This window comes from Thermobia domestica, chromosome 11 (genome assembly GCF_964235325.1).
Source record: "Thermobia domestica chromosome 11, izTheDome1.hap1.1, whole genome shotgun sequence".
NCBI classification, from domain to species: Eukaryota; Metazoa; Arthropoda; class Insecta; order Zygentoma; family Lepismatidae; genus Thermobia; species Thermobia domestica.
This window is the reverse complement of record NC_137464.1, coordinates 12,864,081-12,885,435: the sequence shown is the minus strand read 5'-3', so window position 1 is coordinate 12,885,435 and position 21,355 is coordinate 12,864,081. Positions and strand designations below refer to the sequence as shown.

General features: G+C 35.0%; 1 protein-coding gene across 1 annotated transcript in view; it reads left to right on the top strand.

Moving 5' to 3' along the window:
* Positions 1-21,355, top strand: part of LOC145664829 (uncharacterized) — an 80,231-nt gene that overhangs the window by 37,409 nt on the left and 21,467 nt on the right. Inside the window, exons 5-9 of the mRNA XM_081731830.1 lie at positions 1,162-1,350; positions 3,419-3,525; positions 6,297-6,424; positions 9,978-10,180; positions 13,017-13,068. Of these exons, the coding sequence (XP_081587956.1) occupies positions 1,162-1,350; positions 3,419-3,525; positions 6,297-6,424; positions 9,978-10,180; positions 13,017-13,068 (679 nt within the window). The remainder of the gene's footprint in view (positions 1-1,161; positions 1,351-3,418; positions 3,526-6,296; positions 6,425-9,977; positions 10,181-13,016; positions 13,069-21,355) is intronic.

Genomic DNA, 21,355 nt, shown 5'->3' with positions numbered 1-21,355 from the left:
TATGTTCAAAAAGGATAAATTCCTATTACATACTTAAAAATATAATACAAAATGGTTATATATCATATGCATAATAAATAATGTTGACAATATAGCGATTTAATGTCTTGTTTACATTGATACTATAAGATCGTAAACTTCTAAACAATTTATCTCTACACTTTTAATGAACATCATAACTAATGAAGACTTGTGATGTTACAATAAATGTAATTTTAGAAATGTATTGTACCTTATTATTTTCGATATTACAATATCATGCAAATTTCAAGATTTAAAAAATACTGCCTGGAGCTTTAGCTTATTCTTTTGTTTCTTATTACTTACCACTTCAGTTAAATACTCATTTTGAAACCATTTTAAACTGAAAAATTATCTTCTGCACGTGGCAATAAATACTTCACTGTCGAAAAGTTACCTAACTCTGCTGAAACCGAATTAATCCTTTATAACTTTGATAACCTTTACCTTTCATTCGTTCTTCTTTCTTTAAATTTCTTTCTTGATCTACGGATTGAGAGGTCATATAGGAGATTAGTTGTCTACTGAAAGAACAGCAATGTAAACAAAATGATGCATTATCAACCAATAAATACGTCAATATACGAGTATATGCTCAGAACATTAAATACGAAAGTATTTAAACACCATTCAAGTAGTAGAAAAGAACTGCTTTAGACATTACTAAAGGAGGAGAAATGAACTTCTTGAAATTATAACACACAAAGGCTTTGAAAAACATGACTGACAGGACCTAGATTAGAACCAGAAACCTGCGGCATACCATACCGATGCGTTAACCACTACCGTGCCCGAGGTCCTGGGTTCGATCTCGGTCCAGTCTGTCAATTCTTCTCTCTTTGTGTGTTATAAAATTCGCACCTATAAAGGATTCTGGTGTGTAAATATATATATATATTATTGGAGTAAGGGAACATTTTGCATAAGCGATATTAAAATCAAAGAAAGTGTTATACGTCTTTCACTACGTATAAATGACAAAACATCTTTGACGATAAGTGACGATACATCTTTCACTGCGTTCTAATAAAACCAGTCGATTGCTTCTATTTGGATGTTATCAAGTCAAGCAGTTTCTTCTCCTCCAATGAAAGACAACTGATCTCCTAAGTGTTACCTTATGCCACCATGAATTTCCAGGCACATACCTACCATCACTCAATCCCAATGACAGGCCATATGCGTCTCACCCCAGTCACTCCACCGCCTAACAGAAGCCGAGTTCGCTCCTCCGTGATTCTAGCGGAGATAGACAGAATCAGCAACAGAGCTCGTCCACATGTTGGAAGAGAGCATTTAGAAGACTTCCTCAATACAGGCGCAATCACGGTGAGTATCTAAGGGAAACCACGACACTGACAATACTGAATTAACGCCTATAGCCTATTAGAGAAATAGCAACGCATTTGCACGATAGAATTTTTTAAAAGGATAGATATCAACGCTTTTCTTCTAGATCGATATTGACTATATCTTCAAAAAATTTTCCAAATTAAAAGAAACATTACAAGTAAATTCATCTTTACTTAGAAAATTAGCCATTTAAATACGTTGTTCTAACACAAATAACCCAATATCAAAAATATATTTTATCACTTTCTCTGTATTTCATAGTAAAAGCACTCTAACAGCAATTACATGCTAATTAGTTGGCTCAAATAACATTTACTTCTTTCCTGAGTGGATGAAGAAAACAAAATATTTTCGCAGAATTGAAATAATTTCGCAGAAGCTACATAATCCTGCTTAGTTCTTTATCTTACTAGTTGATTACTTACAAATATCAAACAATATCAAACAACATATCATTATTTCATAGTATCTCACTTTATTTATTTTTATAAATAACACTAAACTGTAAACAGTTGACACTACTGACTTGAAAAGTAGTTTCTATAGTAGAAATAGTTACTTTTTTTCTGTACATAGACATGTGGTATTCTTAGACCATTCGTTCACTAGTTACTGGACTCAAAGACCAAGAAAAATAGAATGTTTATGTATGATAGAAATAAATGCCCACTTTTAAAACGCAGTAAAAATTGAAACAGAGATAAAACCAATATTGTAAGAGTAATTCCATAAAAATCAAATTTGTTTAGAACAAATACACATGTATGGTGTTTCTAAATAACACAATCAAGAACAATAATGTCAAATCAGTAAATATTGAGAAAAATGGAAGTACTATAAATGTATTTTTTTTTCTTTTTACAAAAAAAAAAAAAAAAACTAAGATGAAAGGAATTGTTTACATGTTCTCTCGAAGAGGAGATAAACTTAGAATAACACAACAGATCAATTAACTTGAGTACTGGATTCTCTGTAATTTGATTTTGAAAATAAATTGTTCACTAATGGTTTTTCATTTGAAAGAAACATAAATATAGTCCAAATATTGAACTATTGAAAACAAGAAACTTCCCACAAGTATAGAAGACATTCTTCCCGACAACATGTATTATAAGCATTATTTTTGTTGTAACTACGAAGTAAAATAACAAATTTCGTGTAGAATACAGTCACAAAATACCATTTACATGATATGCTATGTTTGTCATATTTTGGAAAACAAAAAGAGAACAGAATAACTGGCCGATTAAATCCTTCACCAATATCCTTATTACAATGTTCTCGATACATTTAAAGTGAGTAAAAGTAAATAACACAGTGCAAATAACGTTTAAAAAAGTGACAAATCAGTGAATATTTTCGACAAATCATTAAAACTATATTCTTACTCTCGGAAGGAAAAGGGGAGCAGGCTGGCTCAATGGTAGAGCGCTTAGTTCTGGGGCGTCTAGTTTCTGCTTCAATCCTGCTGTGGTGGACAACATCGTGTCCGTGAGTTTTCTAGGAGTACTCCCGTTTCCCCCCACACTATCATTCCATCTATTTTTCCATTGTTATTCACTTGACATAATCATCCGCCTTCTTTAGCCTAAAGGACATAATTATGGGACGTTAAACTGAAAGTTTTGATATCATTTTCCTCGAAAGGAAAACATTTTTAAAAATCCAAAATTTATGTCTTCCAAAATTATAGTTTCCAGTAGTGGAGTACTGCCAATGTAAAAAAGAAAATATATTTCAAATAAAATACTGTATAAACAAGTGAAGAAAATGCTAAGATCGCCAAATTTTTCGCTCAGATCGTCTTTCAGAAAACTGCTCTCGACGCAAATTCAGGGATCATTAAAGATATGATGTCCGGAAAATCACAGGATATCTGGTAATCCTATTTTTCTTTCTTTCTTACAAAAGTAGCTATTCTGTTTTTCCTGCATTTTATGTTAAACGTGTTATTGTTATAAATCTTCAATAAATGTAACGAAATTGTTGTACTACATCTGCTGCTTATTATGAAACTCATGTTTCTGTATTTCTATTGCTGCAGACTTTTGATGATGAAACAAGACTGATTCGTGCACAAACAAATGCCTTACTGAAGAAAATACATGCACCAGTCCCACGTACCAAGAAGCCCCTATTTAAGAGCTATCAGTAAGTAGAAACACGTGAATATTGATACATTTTAAACGTAAGATTGTGTTTCACAAATTTTCTACAAATATATATACCGATTTATATATATAAATTTGTATACCTTTCGGGTTCTTGTCCAGAGACGCGAATATATATGTCCTGACAAAACAAACAGTTGAATGTAATAGCAAATATGAATAGAATCAGATTATGTTCTTATTTTGTTTCGTTTTTGAGATTGTGCCTGCCTTTTTTTTTCTGATAATCTGCTATACACTTTAATGAAAAAGAATCTTTGATTAACCTGTAACGTAGGCTGTATTTTTGTTGTGACACAACCTTGGATGTAGAATATTTCCTACCTAGTTCTAAAATGTGGAATATTTCGACATCCAAATGATTTATTTTTATAAAATTAACTTCGAACAAATTTGTAATGTCATTCTAATGTTGCAAACATATAAAAACAACCTGATCTTTAAACAAAACTTCACAAACTGTAACAAACTAATATTCAAAACAATATTAATAGTTGTTCTTATTAAAGCTGGGGCACTATCTATTCCATATTCCAGGTTTGAGTTAAACTGTTCAATTGTTCATAGTTGTTAAAATATTAATAATAATATCTCTTTCAGTGTGGCTAACAGCTTTGACGAAAACAAATCACTTTGTATGATATTAGAGTATAAACATAGAGAAAAAAATGAGAAAATGAACAGCACACATATTGAAAACGGAAAGTCAAATAAGTAGAATAAGTTAAGTTCCTTGTCGTGTTGTTCAAATACTCAAACATTTTAGATTCAGTATGATTAAAAACGAACAAAGAATAAAATAAAAGTACTGTAATGATTTTAAAATTACATTTAGTAGAATATTACTAGAGCTGTCAAACTTAAAGAATCAGTTAAATCACATAAGAATCAGTTAAATCAGTTAAATCAGTTAAATCATATATATTAATAGATTAGTTGTAATATTGTTTATCTAAATATATCTGTTTAATTAGTGAGTCAATCTTTTCAAATCTTACAACTTATACTGTAACTTGGCACTTTGAAGCCAAATTATGTAAACAGTATTCACTACTATAATACACACACACACACACACACACACACATATATATATATATATATATATATATATATATATATATATATATATACATGGTGGTAGGTAACTCCACTGACAAACTTTGGGAGGCGATTCCTTATATGAAATGAAAGAAAAAAGTTCTAATAAACATGGTCCGAAAAATGCCTCCTTTCAGAGTTATGATCCATTGAAAATTCGGAAAATCATTTTTCAAAACTCCCTAACTTAGAAACTATAGGACTTATCCCAAGCGGTTTAAGGAATCACACAGGCACTAGTATGTTCTCTATCTAAATATCCATGTTTTACCATCCTCCGTTATCGGTGAAAGGAACAGTAAAAAGGAAGTTGAAGTATAGGAATACTCAGTTAAGTACTAGTGGTGCGTTCGTTTCGCTGGTACCGTTGAATTCTGAAATCGATATTTAGATAGAGCGTTTACCAGCGTATACCATAACTCTGAAAGGAGGCATTTTTCGGCCCATGTTTATTAGAACTTTTTTCTTTCATTTCGTATAAGGAATCGCCTCCCAAAGTTTCTCGGTAGAGTTACCTACCACCCTATATATATATATATATATATATATATATTGATCGGGAGTTCTAAATATGACGCCCACGTACCACAAGAGCACTGCCCTACAGACCAAAATAAAATGAAAATGTTATGCGATGGTATGCCTCAGCTTCTATGGGGAATTAAAATTTCACAATATGACAACGTCGCAGAGTAACTTGGAGTCATTAGCATTACTCTACGAATATAATAAGCAGTTGAATCGATTGCTATACTAATAAGTGATACTAGTGTTAATCAATGTCGACTTTAGCTGCCAGCTGGAAGGAATCGATAAAACTATTTGATGGATTAATAGAATTAATCTATGGTTCTTTATTTGCGACGTTGCCACATAGTGCAATTTGTGTCTCCAGATGAGGATTCGAAAGGCATACAAATATATATTGCTTTATTTTGACTTGTAGAATAATGCTGTGTGATCCATATAGTTGGAGGCTACTTCAAATTATATGCCCGTAGCCAAACTCCCTCTATAAAAATTGTTGTGGAAGCACCTCAGGATTTTGAAACACGCATTTTTGGATAGGACACAATAGTTCCTAAGTGAAATCTTGACCCGACTACGGTAGGTCCCATAGTTTTGGAGTTATGAACCTTTAAAATTTAGTTTTTCATGTTTTCGGCAGCCTATAACTCCGAAAGGAAATATTTGTGACCCAGGATGGTTTATACTTTTTGTCTTATCTTGGTGCCAGGAATTACCTTCCAAACGTTGTCGGTGTTGTTCTGAAATACCCTATATATATTAGTAAGAGTCTCTAAACTCCTATGCTTATTTCAATGCTAATAAGCATTAGAATAACCATTCGGAATATTTATAATAAGAATAATAATAATAATAATAATAATAATAATAATAATAATAATAATAATAATAATAATAACACAATTCTAACTGATAAATAGAAATACATAATTTATCAATAAGGATATAATATAAGGAGGATACAGTATAATTTTATTACTTATGTACACTGACACTGTATCTGTGGAAGAGAACCGAATTTTTTTCATCATTTAAGCCATTTGACTTATTTAATATTAAAACCTCGTATACAATGCTTTTTTTTTTCTTTTTCTTTTTTTTTTTTTTTTTTTTTTTTTTAAGGAGTGAGGAAGTACCAGCTCCAATCACTTCAGATGCCTACATTCAGCGTCTTGTAGGACCAGTACGCAATGTTCAACAAGAGATTTTGAGTATGTCTCATTATCCAGAACCAGGAAAGAACTACATAGGTAAATGAGAAATCTTTACCTTTTTTAATTAAAAAATACAAAATATTTTTTTATGACGGGCTTATGAATAAATATATGCACTCGACTACTAGCAGAGTGGTGTAATAAATATAGTCTATTTGGAAATAATAGAAAACCCCAATGTTGGGTAAATCTCATATTGAGATATCATTGTGACATATTTATTGTTAAATTTCTTAGTTTAATCATCTGTAATTAGTGCGTTAAAGATGAATTTGATCGTGAAGTTTTTCATATATAATATCGTATAGCAAAATAATTACATGATGCTACTAATTATACACTAATTTGCCAGATATATAACGGGTGCAGAGTATTTGACCAATGTGATGTGTGGAAGAGTGACCAGGCTCTTATAGAAACTAACACACTTGTGTTTCCAATGTATTGTGCGGTTAACTATTTGAAATTTCTTAGAGATACTATTGAACACATATTATGTAGTTCAAAACTTACAATGAATGGGTGAATCCTTAATCAGTTAAAAAAAAATCAAGAAGTTGAACATCCAAACTAGTAGTTCGAAGAGAATGTCAGTAGAAAGACACTTCGTACGGCACAAGAGAATATCATCTCCTACAAAAGGGTCCATTGATTTTATGGCTTAAACCCTAAGGTTTATTGCGACAGAGGTAAAATCCTACTAGTGATTTTATCTTGTGCCGATTCAAGTCAAAATTGTTACTCTCCTTCTGAGACCTTATTTTGTATTTAATTCCAGTCTTCTTTCTTAACTTTTCCAAAGCTCTCTCCTACAGGAGCTTTCTAACTGAAACACTATGAGCTCTGTGTCTTACTTTTTGTGTGAGCAAACACACTACATCTTAACAAATTGCAATATACTTACAACAAGTATACAATGGCGTTTTACATTGGTAATCTCCATTTACCCACTTGTCTGTCCCTTATCACTCCAAACATTTCTTCCAAACTGTTTTCAAAAGCCCTTATCTTGTGTTGATTCCAGTGGCTTAACTTTCCTGTCCATACAATAGGGCAGACGTTAACGTCCAATTTTCACGTCCATATAATGGGACGGTTGGATATACCTTTCTTTATATATAACTACTATTGTACTTTGAAGTATTTCTCTAACCCTATTTTTATTGAGAGAGTTATTGATTCTATATGTTGTGCCAATTAGTTAGTAAATATTTATAAGGTCAATGGATGTTTTTCGGCATCATTGCTGATAGGATGTGTCACATATTTTTTCATAGAATGTTTATTACAAGGCTGTATGCTTGTAAGTATTTGTTTTGTAGAATATACATTCCGTTAACGTCTCATCAGTCCGAGTCAAATGGATGTATAATACAGCTCCTACGACTATTGAATTTCAAGCACCGAAACTATTTCTAAACCGAGCACAATCTGTGCGTTTTGGGAATTTGCATATGTGAACAGAATGAACTCTATGTTGTTGAAAGGTGACTTAGATTATGGTTTGCTTCTGGCCAAATAATTCAATTTCTTGGCAAGTCAACGGTAATATTCTATCTTGGCTACATTCAAGTTTCAATATTTTGGAACTCCCATTGAATGTTAGTTCATATTTTCACTCTTTAGTGTATATGATTGAGACAGTCTGACTACGTTACTGTTACGAAGTTTCGAAGTTTCGAGGAAATTTAATAAAACTTGCAAAGCTAATACTAACTTATCTACTTAAAGAAGCAATAGGAAACATATTTATAAGAAAAGTGGCTTACCTTTTAACTTTGTGTTTAATATTTTAATTGACTATTTCTTTCCTCTCTGGGAACGTCATCACCACTATTTTTATTGCTAATGTCACCGGATCCTTACTTTTACACCTTCTATCGTAATAGAACAATTAGTGCACAGTATTCCGTGGTTTAATTTCAGAGAATTTTTCATGTCATAAATTTTGAAATGTTCTATGACTTTTGCATATTTTTAAAAGTTCAGTGTTTTATGAGATAGGATAGAGGTTGCAGCGCACATTCTCAAATTTTGGCAAAGTTGCTTTGGTTTGCAACCAATCTGAATGTTTACTTATAGAAATGGTGCTGATGACGTTTGCAGAGAGGAAATAAATATTCAATTAAAGTAATAAACACGAAGGCACAAGGTAAACCATTTTTCTTAATGCCAAAGATTCTTTCTATAATAAAGAAATATTACCTCCGGGACTGCAACTGACTGGCTATCAAATAACGAAAAATAGTTATTATTACCGTTTTGAATTATATAATGAACTTTTAATTTAAATAAAAATAAAAATGACCAGAGCCAAACACTACCATACCGTATTATTACTAATTTGTGCTTCAATTTCGGCATATATGGAAACGCGATGGCTCAATGGTAGAGCGTTCACCTCTGGTGCTTGGGGCCCCTGGTTCGAATCCAGCTCGCGCCGTCTGAACTTTGTGGTGGACAAACACCGTGCTCGTGGGTTTTCTCGGGGTTCTATCATTTCCTCCCACTTTCTTCATTCCACCATTTCACTCATTTCTCATTATCACCGTCTCCTTTAGCCTAACCGACATAACCGTGGGACGTTAAACTTAAAGATTTAATTTCATTTCTTTTTTTGTTCAAATAAGCTTTCTTATAAAATGTGTATTGTATTCCGTAATATCCTTTCTCCCGGCATGTCAGTGACTCCCTCGTGGAACACAGCTTAAGAATAACTGTGCTAAGACGGTATGGTCTCGCAATTTTTATATTGACTTCAATTTAATAGTTATATTGAAAAGGAAATAAAAATGTGCCAATCTATATATATGTAAAAAATGAAAGTGACTATGTTTGTGACCTCTTGAACCACCTGACCGATCTCGACCAAATTTTCAACATACATGAGGTTCGGACCTGTGATGTTTTTTTTATCATTTCTCTTTTTGACGGTGCAACTTAAGGGAGGGGAGGGAAAGATATTTAAAAATGATCGAAAATGACCGATATAGTGGCATAGTTTTCGGGGAAACTGAGATGAACAATGCCATTTAAATCCAAATTCAGCCCCGCAACTTGAGGAGGGATAGGAAGGAAGATATATGAAAATAACTGGCAAGACAAAACACGTCGTCTATCAGAAAGTACTTTAGTAATAATAAAAAGTTACTTACTAACGGAACATATTACTATTTTTTCTTATTTTAACCCAGTGAAGCGGGGAATTGACGCTAGTACATATATATACACACCAGAGGCGGATCCAAGATGGACTTCTGGGGGGAGGGGGCGGTTGGTTGTCATACTGCTACTTAGAGCTACTTTTAAGAGCTCCAAACTCTGAGATGGGTTTTATTTATATATATAAAATAAGAAAGTTTCCCTCCCCTGGATTGCCCTGATCGCCCTCCCCTGGATCCGCCGCTGATACACACTTTGAATGACTCTTAAGCAACTTGTCGACTAAGAGGTCATATACAGATCTGTCAAGATACTTGTTCTCTGTCAATGTTTAATTAAGATTATTTTTATCTTCAGAATATAATTATGAAATAATATATGAATAGCGGGTAATTAATCACTTTTTTTTTTTTCTTTTTTTTTTAAGGCAAGGGCCACTTGGCATGTCTAAGTTTCGCTGGCGGTCGAGCAATATCCAAGCGGCGAAACTTGGTCTTGGCAGAAGACGAGCGAGTGAAAGATGACGTCAAATTTCTCTCCTTCTACGACAAAACTCGATCAGCTGTGAATGGACCTAAGGCTGTGAATGGCGCAGGTAATATACTATATTTTTTTCTTATGTTTAGTACGTTTTTTTTTTTATTCTCGCCTAAAATAACATTTTATATATTTCAGATATTGATACTTTACCTTTACTTTCATATTAAAATCAGTAAGTCGGGATATAACCGTATTTATAGTACGAGAACGTACGAAATGAATAACAAATAAAAATATGTTTAGTAGAACTACATCAGTTTTCAAAGATGAGAAGCAAATCTTCTATTTTGTCTTCTTGTTTAAGTCATAATTCATTATTAAAAATACAGGGTGGATCTAAAGTTTCTCCGTGATAACAAACATTAATAACAAGAAAACTAAGTATGATAGAAGCATGCAGTTTGCGGCAAATAATGGAAAAACTCAAAGAGTCCCCCCCCCCCTGATTTAGACAATTTCCACATGTATTCCATTAGATGACCTCAAAACATCCGTGTGATATTCAATTTCCATCCATGTGTTACTCAACATTTCAGGAGTCACGGTGTCTATTGCGACTCTTATCCTGCTTTTAAGTGTTGCAATATCACGGACAGGTGTTGCGTAAATCCTGTCTTTAACATAACCCCACAGGAACAACGTAAGAATTTCTGTGGGCTCCTGGTTAAAGCAACACAAACAGCTTCTACATGTTCCTCACTAACACTCGGTCTACCGCTTCTATCACGACCTAAAACACATCCCGTTGCAACAAACTTGCTGTATCATTTCCTTATGCTCTTAACATTTGGTAGCTGCTGCCCATATTCTCTCCTGAATGTTGACTGTGACGGGAGATTTTGTTTCATGATATCACAATACACACTTCGCTTTCTGCTGTGCTGACACCACTTTTAAACAAATGATTGTCACGCTGCAGTCAGCTGCAGTAGATGGCAACACAGTCTGTGGCAAAATCTTGAAGTATCATACAAGCTGTGTTTTTAGACCATATGTTTCTATCATTCTTTGTTTTCTTGTTATTAATTTTTGTTATTAGGGAGAGACTTTATGTCCACTCTGTATAATTTGTATTTCACGCAAACTATATCAATTAATGATTTGTGAATTTTTTTAAAAATAAGAAACAGTCAATTGATTTTCGTTTCATAGTTGGAGCCCGGAAATGATATTTTTAGTCTGTTTATATTATGCGATATTATTCGCAAAATTCTCTATTGCTTTTTCAGATTAAAGGGGGAGGGGGGATGCTAATAAAATGTATTTCCCCGAGAACAAAATTGAACGAAATCAATGAATACTCTTTTACTTATTTATCGTAATCGTAAAAGACAAATTCCTGATTATTTGTTTTATTCATGAAGAATATTAGAACATTTTTCTTAAATATAATTAACAGAAGTTCTGTTTCTTTGCATTATATACTCACAAGTAAACCTTACGTTTGGGTGAATCGAGTTGCTGACTGAGACACATATGAGAAAGTAGTACTAAATGTGGTCAGTATTTCAGTGAAGTTGTAGGTGCGAAGCTCCAGGGGTTTAGGAGATACAGCTACCAGAACATCACATGGAAGTACAGAATAGTCTTCATACAGTTGGAGGTAAAAGCTCCGTAAGACCTCTTGTAACGACAAAAGGTGAATAACAAATATATGGGCACATATTAGGACTAGGGAGAAGTCATATAGTAAGGGTATACCTGACGGCGGCCATCTTGAAATCCGCCATTTTGAATTAAGGTTAAGTTTTTAAAATAGGAATAGGGTCATGTGATACACGATTTAAGACGCAAATTTGTCGGAATTGTTAACGACAAATGTGTCAAGTGTAACTCGATTGCCTTTGTCAGATGTGCTCACTGTGAGCAGAGCATTTGTGCAAGTCATGCACTCTTTTCTGAACTACATATTGATTGTACTAATTGAGGACTTTTCTGGAAGGAAGACCCAAGTTCAATTATGACGCAATTCCACTTTGGTAATTTTTCCTTAAATTAGCATCTTGTTTATGCGATAACAAATGTTGGTTAATGATAAAGCAAAAATGGTTATATCGTTGGATTTATGGTAAAATTTGCTATTAATAAGATGTCAATGTTATGCGTTTTGTTTAAAACTTTTGTCTGCTTCAAAATGGCGGATTTGAACATGGCCGCCATCAAGGCAACTCTTACCATCGACCTAATATTTATCCACCTACTTTTTATTTAATTATTATCATTAACAAAATTTACAAGGTGGGGTAAAGGATTAATACATATGCTGCAACAATATTTAATTTCCCTGTAACTTTTTACCAATTGCGCGTAAATCAAAATTAACGTCACCATTGTTCTTCTGATTAAATTTGCGCCTTAAATCATGTATCTCATGACCCTATTCCTATTTTAAAAACTTAACCTTAATTCAAAATGGCGGATTTCAAGATGGCCGCCGTCAGGTATACCCTTACTATATGACTTCCCCCTAGTTCTAATATGTAACCATATATTTGTTATTCACCTTTTGCCGTTACAAGAGGTCTTACAGGGCTTTTACCTCCAACTGTATGAAGACTATTCTGTACTTCCATGTGATGTTCTGGTAGCTGTATCTCCTAAACCCCTGAAGCTTCGCACCTACAACTTCACTGAAATACTGACCACATCTAGTACTACTTTCTCATATGTGTCTCAGTCAGCAACTCGATTCACCCAAACGTAAGGTTTACTTGTCAGACAAGATACACAACAATGCAATACTGAATGGATGTAATACATGAATTCTAATATCACAATACTTTTGTTCCTCATGGTATTTTCTTATATATTTTTCTTGATTTCCCACGCCAGTGCTTCCAAATATGGACGCGTAGAAACACAGGTTATTGAATGATGACTTAGTTCAAGAGTATGATTAGGCATTATCTAGTGCATTCCTATTTAGAAATCCAATCAAAGATCTCACTTCCCTGAGATATACGAAAACGAATCAAAAAGTAAGTTACACTTCCAAGTTATGGCCATTCGTGAAACCACCTACACATTGGCATCATGGCTATGAAAACATACATTGTATGTTTCCACATAGTCATCGACCGTAAACATTTCTCGTAATCACTTCCAGCGCTATGTAACCACCTGGAGACAGCTGCTTTCGCCTCCTCGTCGCTTCGGAACCGTGGTCCACCGAGATCCTTTTTCAGCTTACCGAACACATGATAATCACATGGCGCTATGTTCGGATTGTATGGAGGATGTCATACCGCCCACTTGAATTGTTGCAGCAGGTTGGACATTTGGCGGCCGTGTGGTGTGGTCCCTTATCGTGCAACACAATCACATCGGCGCTCAATTTCCCCCGGCGCTCAATTTTCTTTAATTGCCTCACTGCATAAATTCCATGTGCACCACACCCTCAATGTCAAAGAACACTGTCACCATGACCTTTCCTGCTGAAAACTGGACCTTGGCATTCTTTCGTGGTGATGTGGTGTGCACCCATTCCATCGAAGTTCTCTTTTACCTGGGGGTGAATTGGTGGACCCATGCACACCTGGATAATTCGTCACAGAAACTCGTTGCCCTACACGGAATAACACTGCAAAAATTCCAGCGACGATTGAAAACGCTGTCCCTTGTAAACACCGGTGAGCAGGCGTGGGACACAGTTTACGAAAGTCAGGGTACTCGTGAACAATTAAGAACACACTGCCATACGAAATGTTTAGCAGGCTGGCAATTTCCTGCAATGTTATGCGCCGATTCTCTCTAACGATCCCATCCACACGGTCAACACTTGCAACGGTACTGGACGTTGCGGGCTTGCCTTCGCGGTATTCGTTCGTGAGATTCGTGCGTTCGGTGTCAAATTGCTTACAGCACCTTCCAATACCCGGGCGAGATATTGCACGCTCACCATACATAGCAGTGATTTGACGATGAATGTCTGTGCAATTGAGCCGTTTAGCCCATAGAAATCTGATCGTCACACTCACCTCCAATTTGGAGTGAACATCTAGTTGGATTGAACCTAGCCGCCTCTGCACACACAACACGGCAGGAAACCACACAAACTTTCCCCTCGGACGACTCAGCAGTTACTGTAGTTTGCCTCGTATTGGCCACAGTCACGATACAGTGTGCTCTTGCGGCGAGCTAGTGTAACTTACTTTATGATTCGCCATCGTATATGGTTTTAGGTTTACAGAGTGATTACCAATTTAAGGAAGGTTGGGACCTTATGGTGTGGACGAATGAATTAGAAAGGATCGAAGTACATGAAAATTCTCGATTCACAAGGAAACATAAGTGACAAAGTTTAACGATAAGCATTGGATAAATAATAGGGGGGAAAAGAAATGAATAGACACTAGAAAGTCACTGCTTATTTGTTGTATAGAACTAAGGATACATGTCCGCTAGGATACATGTTAGTTGGATACTAAGGATACATGTTAGTTGTATAGAACTAACATGTCTGCTTTTTTAAACGTCTATACAAGGGGTGCAGCATCTATGCAAGAAAAATAGAAAAAAGGATTTAAAAATAGAAAACGTCCTTAACACAGGAAACAATTAAGAATAACGGAAGTCAGAAGAATATGAAGAATGAGAAAGATGTGCTCTTCCTGTAAATTGTTTACAATGATATAATAGGACTGTTCAATAAGATTTGCCTGCAACGCTCTAAACTTTATTATTATTATTATTATTATTAATTGTATGTGTATAATTGTACTTGTACCCTCAGACGAAAGCTTGAACCTTTTGCTTTTACAAATATGTTTTGTATTTTAGATCACTCCACTGACAATGACGCACTCGCAGGATTAGTAATGGATTACATGAACATCCGGTTAAAACAGCATTCGGGCACCAAATTCCTGACTGGAAGGTGTAACACCCATCAACATAAATCGTCGCATGAGTGCTATGGGTGTGGAGAATCCTGTGTGGACATTAGCACAGTGAGGAGGCGGGTTCGGATTGTGTAAGAAATCCAGCCACATCATGTCTGCATGTCAAGGACTGTAGTGGACGGTCGACGACTGCACTCCAAATAAAGTGGTACAGGTTGATGTGTTGGTACGCGGTGATCGGCGTATTAAGCAGAGGATGATTGTGGGTATCAGTAGAATATCATTCGCAACAGTGAATCACATCATACGCAACGAACTTGAGTTCAAGAAAGTGTGTTCAAGCTGGGTTCTCCATCAGCTTACAAGGAAAAGAAAGAAGTCCGCAAAACTGCGTGAGAGCAAAGTTTGGCCCCTTTCAACACCGAAGGAGATGCCTTTATATTGTCTCGTAACTGAGGATGAATCATGGGCTCATACCTTCGAGCCCGAAACTAAATGCGAACAGGCAAAGACATGGTCACCACCTTTTGGGACAGTACAGGTGTACTAATTGATTCTTTTGGAGGGTGGGGGTCACTGTCAACACCGAGCGTTACGTGCAGCTACTAAAGAAGTTGCATGTATGTTTGCGTAAAGGTCGTCCTTACAAAATATCACGTTTCAACTGTCACACACGCTGGGGGACCACCGACGCGTTGCAGACTCTTCTATTCCGGGGCGTTTACTGCATCCATCTTAGAATACTGACCTGGCCCTCTGTGATTTTTGGGTGTTCCCAAAGTGTAAGGAAGGAGGTCCCTCCGACATGGAGGTCGTCACGGCAGCGCGTTCTTGGTGTCGCCGGCAACCGACCTTATTCTTCACCGAGGGCATCAACAACTAATGCACCATTGGCACAAGTGTATCAACGTCGGTGGAGATTACATTGAAAAGAAAAACTCCTCGGAAAATATGTTCAAGCTTTCGTTTGAGGGTAAAATTATTCACGAACAATTAACTTTTAAAATTATAAGGTTGGAGGCAAAACTTTATTGAACAACCCTCGTACTCTTCATCAGCAGCGAGTGACTGGGTGAGTTTTGGTTCTATGTATTGCTAGAATCCGGAACTCTTACACAACATCAATTCATTGGTTCGATCCTCCTCCCTCACCTGCACCCATTTCCCTCACTACCTGCTACTTTCACGGTTCGGTAATACCGTACAAAATTAAACTTATATTCTCGTGGTGACTATGTGAACAATAAAAGTTTATTGTAGTTATTATTTTACGGTTGCTGGTTGCTAGTCTGCACGGCAGGTCGATAGATGGCTCATAATAGAAAGTCTCTTCGAAAGAGGGCTACGGGAGAAATTCATCTTAAACGACAACTTTTATTATTGTAAGGTGGGATTGTTGATGCTCATTGTGCTCTGGGAGCTTGTCAAAAACGGACCTGATTGCATGACAAAACTTTTCAAATAATACATTGATGAAAAAGTATCAATTGCTTCGGTAATAAGTGTCGATCGTAAAAATGTAAGTTGATAAGGATGCAAATGTGAAATCGAAGTGGAGAACTCGGAAATTGTTTTTGGCCAACTGACTTGTCACGACTTCAGTGTATAGTTACCCTGTAAGATTTAATTATATTCAGTTCCTCCTTTGCACGCAGCATTATTCTAAATAAATCGGACTTCGATGTTCAATCTCGGAGTTCGACAAAAAGTTTTACGGAATTTTCAGAAAATCTAGTACCGTCTATTTGTCTTCAAAGAACGAATAGCGCATCATCTAACAAGTAAGTCAAAAACACTGTTATATTAATGCTATACAGAAACTATTAGCTCAACAGTAAAAATAAAATTAAAAAACTGAGAACTCTGAAACAAAGGAGGAAAATATACACGAAAATATATATGATCTGAAGAACGTTAACGTATAAATCTTTACGTTTTGTGTCTGTTAATACGGCAACCAAGATACATAGTATTAAAAAAAAAAAAAAATGTAATTACAGCAAGAAAAAAGTGTTAGCTGGCATCCAGAACAATGACCTCATGACAGAGCGTTTCAAACGATGCAGCAAACGTCTCAGCAAGCCAAAAGCGAATTTACATGGATGAGGAAATTCGCTTTGTTCTTAAGAATGGTAGTTAGTATTTTCAAACGCACAGTCTTTATCTGCATGCTCCGCATACTTCATAAAGCACGTATGGCGGCAAATAGTGTTGAAATCTTATTTTTCACTAATGACAAAAGGTCTGACAGAGCCAGTTGGACTGTTCATAAAACGAACTCAATATGCTATACACATAATAGCATATAAAATCTGTAAAAATCAATTTTAGCATGCCATATTTACGACTCGTAGACTGGATCAGATGGATCATAAACCGAAGTCCTCATAATACTAAATATTCTACCATCATTAACAAGTCACTTGTTGCAAATTTGGACTCAAGTCACCGGTCCTCCACTTTATCACTTCATATTGGCGTAAAAATCAAGGGTTTTACTTTTTCGCAAGTGAATAACGTGAAAACATCAACATATATATAGCCAGAGAGCAAAATTTCCGGTAGTCAGGTCGCCACTGGCGACTAGAAATTTAGAACTGGTGACCAGTGTTTAGTAGCAATGGTTATGCCTAAAGTCACAGGCAGGAGTTCCAGAGTATAAGACGACGAAAGTTGATCAAGAATGCGAAAATGTACAAAACAGAACGGTTGCAATCTGTATCATCGAAGATAGTTCTGTCCCTTCATATATTTGACACTTTGAGTTGGTTTCCTAATGGAAAAATCCTTGGATTTGGTGTGGAAAACCTAAAACTGTTTAAGTACTTGCAACCAGATTTACACAATGAAAAGGTGGACCTTGTCTTAGCAGAGTGGGCGGAATATAAACTTTCGTTTTCTTTAGTGACGTTGAATCAGACACTGAAAAAGATTTGTGAAAACTTCATTACGAGATTCCTATATTTGTTTCCAATTGTCACATTTTGTGCAGTTTTACCTGTGAGTACTGCTTCCTATGAGAGTGGCTTAAGCGGTCTCAACATAGTTAAGACTGCATACAGTAATTCACTGAAGACTGACACACTGGATGATTTGCTGACAATTTCCATCAATGGCCCTTCACTTAAGGACTTTGATTCGAACACTGCAATCGACAACTGGTACTTCAATGAAGGAGAGAGAGCGTCACACAAACGTGAAGATTTTTTAGCATGCATATGAATTGTCCAGTTCAAAATTGATTATCTTGAATCCAATTGCCTGCTATTGAAATTTTATGTCTTGATGTAATCTATTTCCTTGTCAAACCAAAGGCTGTGGGGCGAGGGGGACACTTCATAACTTGTACTTGAGAGATACTGGCGACTACCACTTTTGGATTGGCGAGTGCATCTGACAAACTTTGCGCCCTGTATATAGCCATACAGTATCTATACATAAATGCTATTAAATAAACTGTTTCAGGTTATCATTAACAGGGTAAAAGAAAAAGTTGGATTCGCAGTTTATGAAAACTGTTGGGCACTCAAATTTCTGCACAATATGAAAAGGGCATTAGTTAATCTGATATATATATATATTTTTTTAATATTAAATGGCCCACCTTTCAAAACTACAATCAGTTTTATAAATATTCTTAATACAGGGTTCATTGCATGACAGTGTGCCAGATATAATTAGGAAAAAAAAAAGGAATTATATTACAAGTTTTTCAACTGAGTAGAAGTTACGTGATTTCCTCATCTATAGACATATTTTTTTTCATTTTAGCGAAGCTGCTCTACGAATAACATTTGACTTCGTCAATAAAATAAAGCAAGACTTCTGCCCTGCTTCATGTGCAAGCTAGATTTTAGTATTTCTGTAAATTTCAAGGACAGAAATGTATTTTCAAGAACATTTCCAGGATGTTTCCAGGACAAAATCAATTCAAGGACATTTCCAGGATTTCCAGGACAAGTGGGAACCCTGTTAATATTTTCTATTATATCGCGGAACTCTGTTAATTGAAGGATTATGAAATTAATTCGCCGTCATGAGAATAAAGCTTAATGCCCATTTAGTGTTTGAATCTCTCTAGTGTTGGCAGGGAACTTTCTTGGTAGTTCTATAGCCGCAAACATACTCATGTGGCAAGCTACTATATGCAAGGTGAGCTGTCAGTACCAAATGAAACTCCTCAGCACCATAATTACGACTATACAATTATTTCTACCCTCAGTATTTTACTCTGTATCATGCAGTTTTATCGCCTCTCTACTAAAACAATTATCTTTCAAATGATACCCTAATTAGTTTCTGTACTCTCCCCGATTTCTTTTAATTGAACATAAATGGAGAATAAGACGAAAAGAAAGAGAAATGAAGATCTGGAAATCTCATGGACTGTGTGCGCACCAATAATAATAATAATAATAATAATAATAATAATAATAATAATAATAATAATAATAATAATAATAATAATAATAACAATATACACAAATATCCTGCCATTTTCTGTCATGATCACAGAAAAATATAGTCAAAATATGAATTTAAAAAATGAAGAAATCCGTTCTGGCATAATTACAAAACAATTACAGACTACATGGTAACTTTTCTTCTCATCAACATTAATTGGTAATAACTCTCGTTTTTTTAAAATAAAAAAAATACATAGGATGTTAAGTACACAATTTAACATGCCCATACGACTTTTTTTTCTCTCTGTCGACTTCATTTTACTGCAATTTTATGTAACATAAATACATAATTTATTTTGATATGCACATGTTTCCAGTAGAGATCGTTTATATTGCAATAAATCTCCTCCTTAAATTAGTAATGACGAGTATGAAACTTTATTGTCACAGATAATGCTGTTACAGGTTGTTTCGTTTGCATACTTACAGGATATATTAGAGGTATATCATTTTGACTATTTACCGACATTTGAACCTACAGCGCGTGTTACATCGAACAATAATAGCACTAAATAACGCACGAAAAAATATTTAGAAATGACGTTTCGTAAATTGAATTGTTACTTGAACTTGCTTATTAACGAATGCATCCGAATGCATTTGTTTCTCTATACTACCGATTGTTATAAATTGTGTTCAATTCCTCTGATTTCTCAACTTGATATGTATTAATTGCGTACTTTCCTTGTCATCATTTATCTATTTATAACAGGTACCACACACAAAAAAAATAATATTTCAATTATCAGAACATCTAATTATCTCAATTGGGGCCTATAACACGTTATGCAACAAAAATGGAACATTATGTGGCTATGGTAAGTAATACTTTCAAGCTCATGGTAACTTTCTTTCATATAACTTTCAGCAATGGAGCTTGAATGGTTATATTTTTTTTTTTTTTTTTTTTTTTTTTTTAATCCTAGAAGTTTTCTTTCACTTTGGAGAACTGAATTTGCTTTCTTCCCGTCGCCGTAATAGTTCTGTAATCACCGTAATAGTTTTGTAATCAAAATTACATTTCTCAGATACTTAAAAGTACGATAAGCTAGGGATGAACGAGTCCTAGCGTATTCGTTTACAATGTACACTTTACAAATACTGCAATACCCTCTAGAGTTGGTGCTTGTACTAGTCAGTACTCCTCATAGTGGAATCCGCAGACTGCATCTCTGATCCGAGAACAAGCTACAATCAACACACTCTGCTAAAACTATGATTTATAGAACTTTTTTTTAAGTGAACTTTGTTATGAACTATATGTTCGATGATGATAATGCCAGTTAAGCTGAAGTACAGAATGTCATAGGACAGTGTGCCCGAAAAAAAATGTATGGCATGGGAACAATCACACGTAACCTAAATAAAATGATAGCGACAGAAATCCACTGTATGTAGTAACCTACTAGGAGAAAGGTTAGGAAGAACGAGTACAATAAAAGTAGCAGTCTTCAAGGAAAATATACATGGAAATTGACTAAGATGTTGCACGAGTGTTTTGAAAAGTAATAATGAAAGGTGGATGGAGTTGATCAAAAGTGGTTAGAAATAAGGATCTGGATGTACACAGAATGGGTGAAAAACAGAACAATCTGGAATAATAATCACAAAGAAGGTTTAGTAAAACTTACTACACTTAATATATGAAAGGCTCTTACAAGTTTTTAACCACCAAACAAAAATTCTTTATTAAGCAGAAACAAGTTCAGTTATCAGTCAATTTCTTCTTCTGTATTTTGGAGTAAGATCTGACTCATGCGTTATTTAGATATTTAAGAGGATTCTAGAGGGGGGGAAATAATTAATTTTCCTATAATAAATTCCTTTTAATTCCTACACATCCCTGAAATTTGCGAGCTAACCTTACGTAAGAGCCTAATACTTTCTGAACTCACTTTTATCCCTTATTTCCTTCATATCCAAATTTACTGTTGTAACTATCAAGTTTGTTACAGATT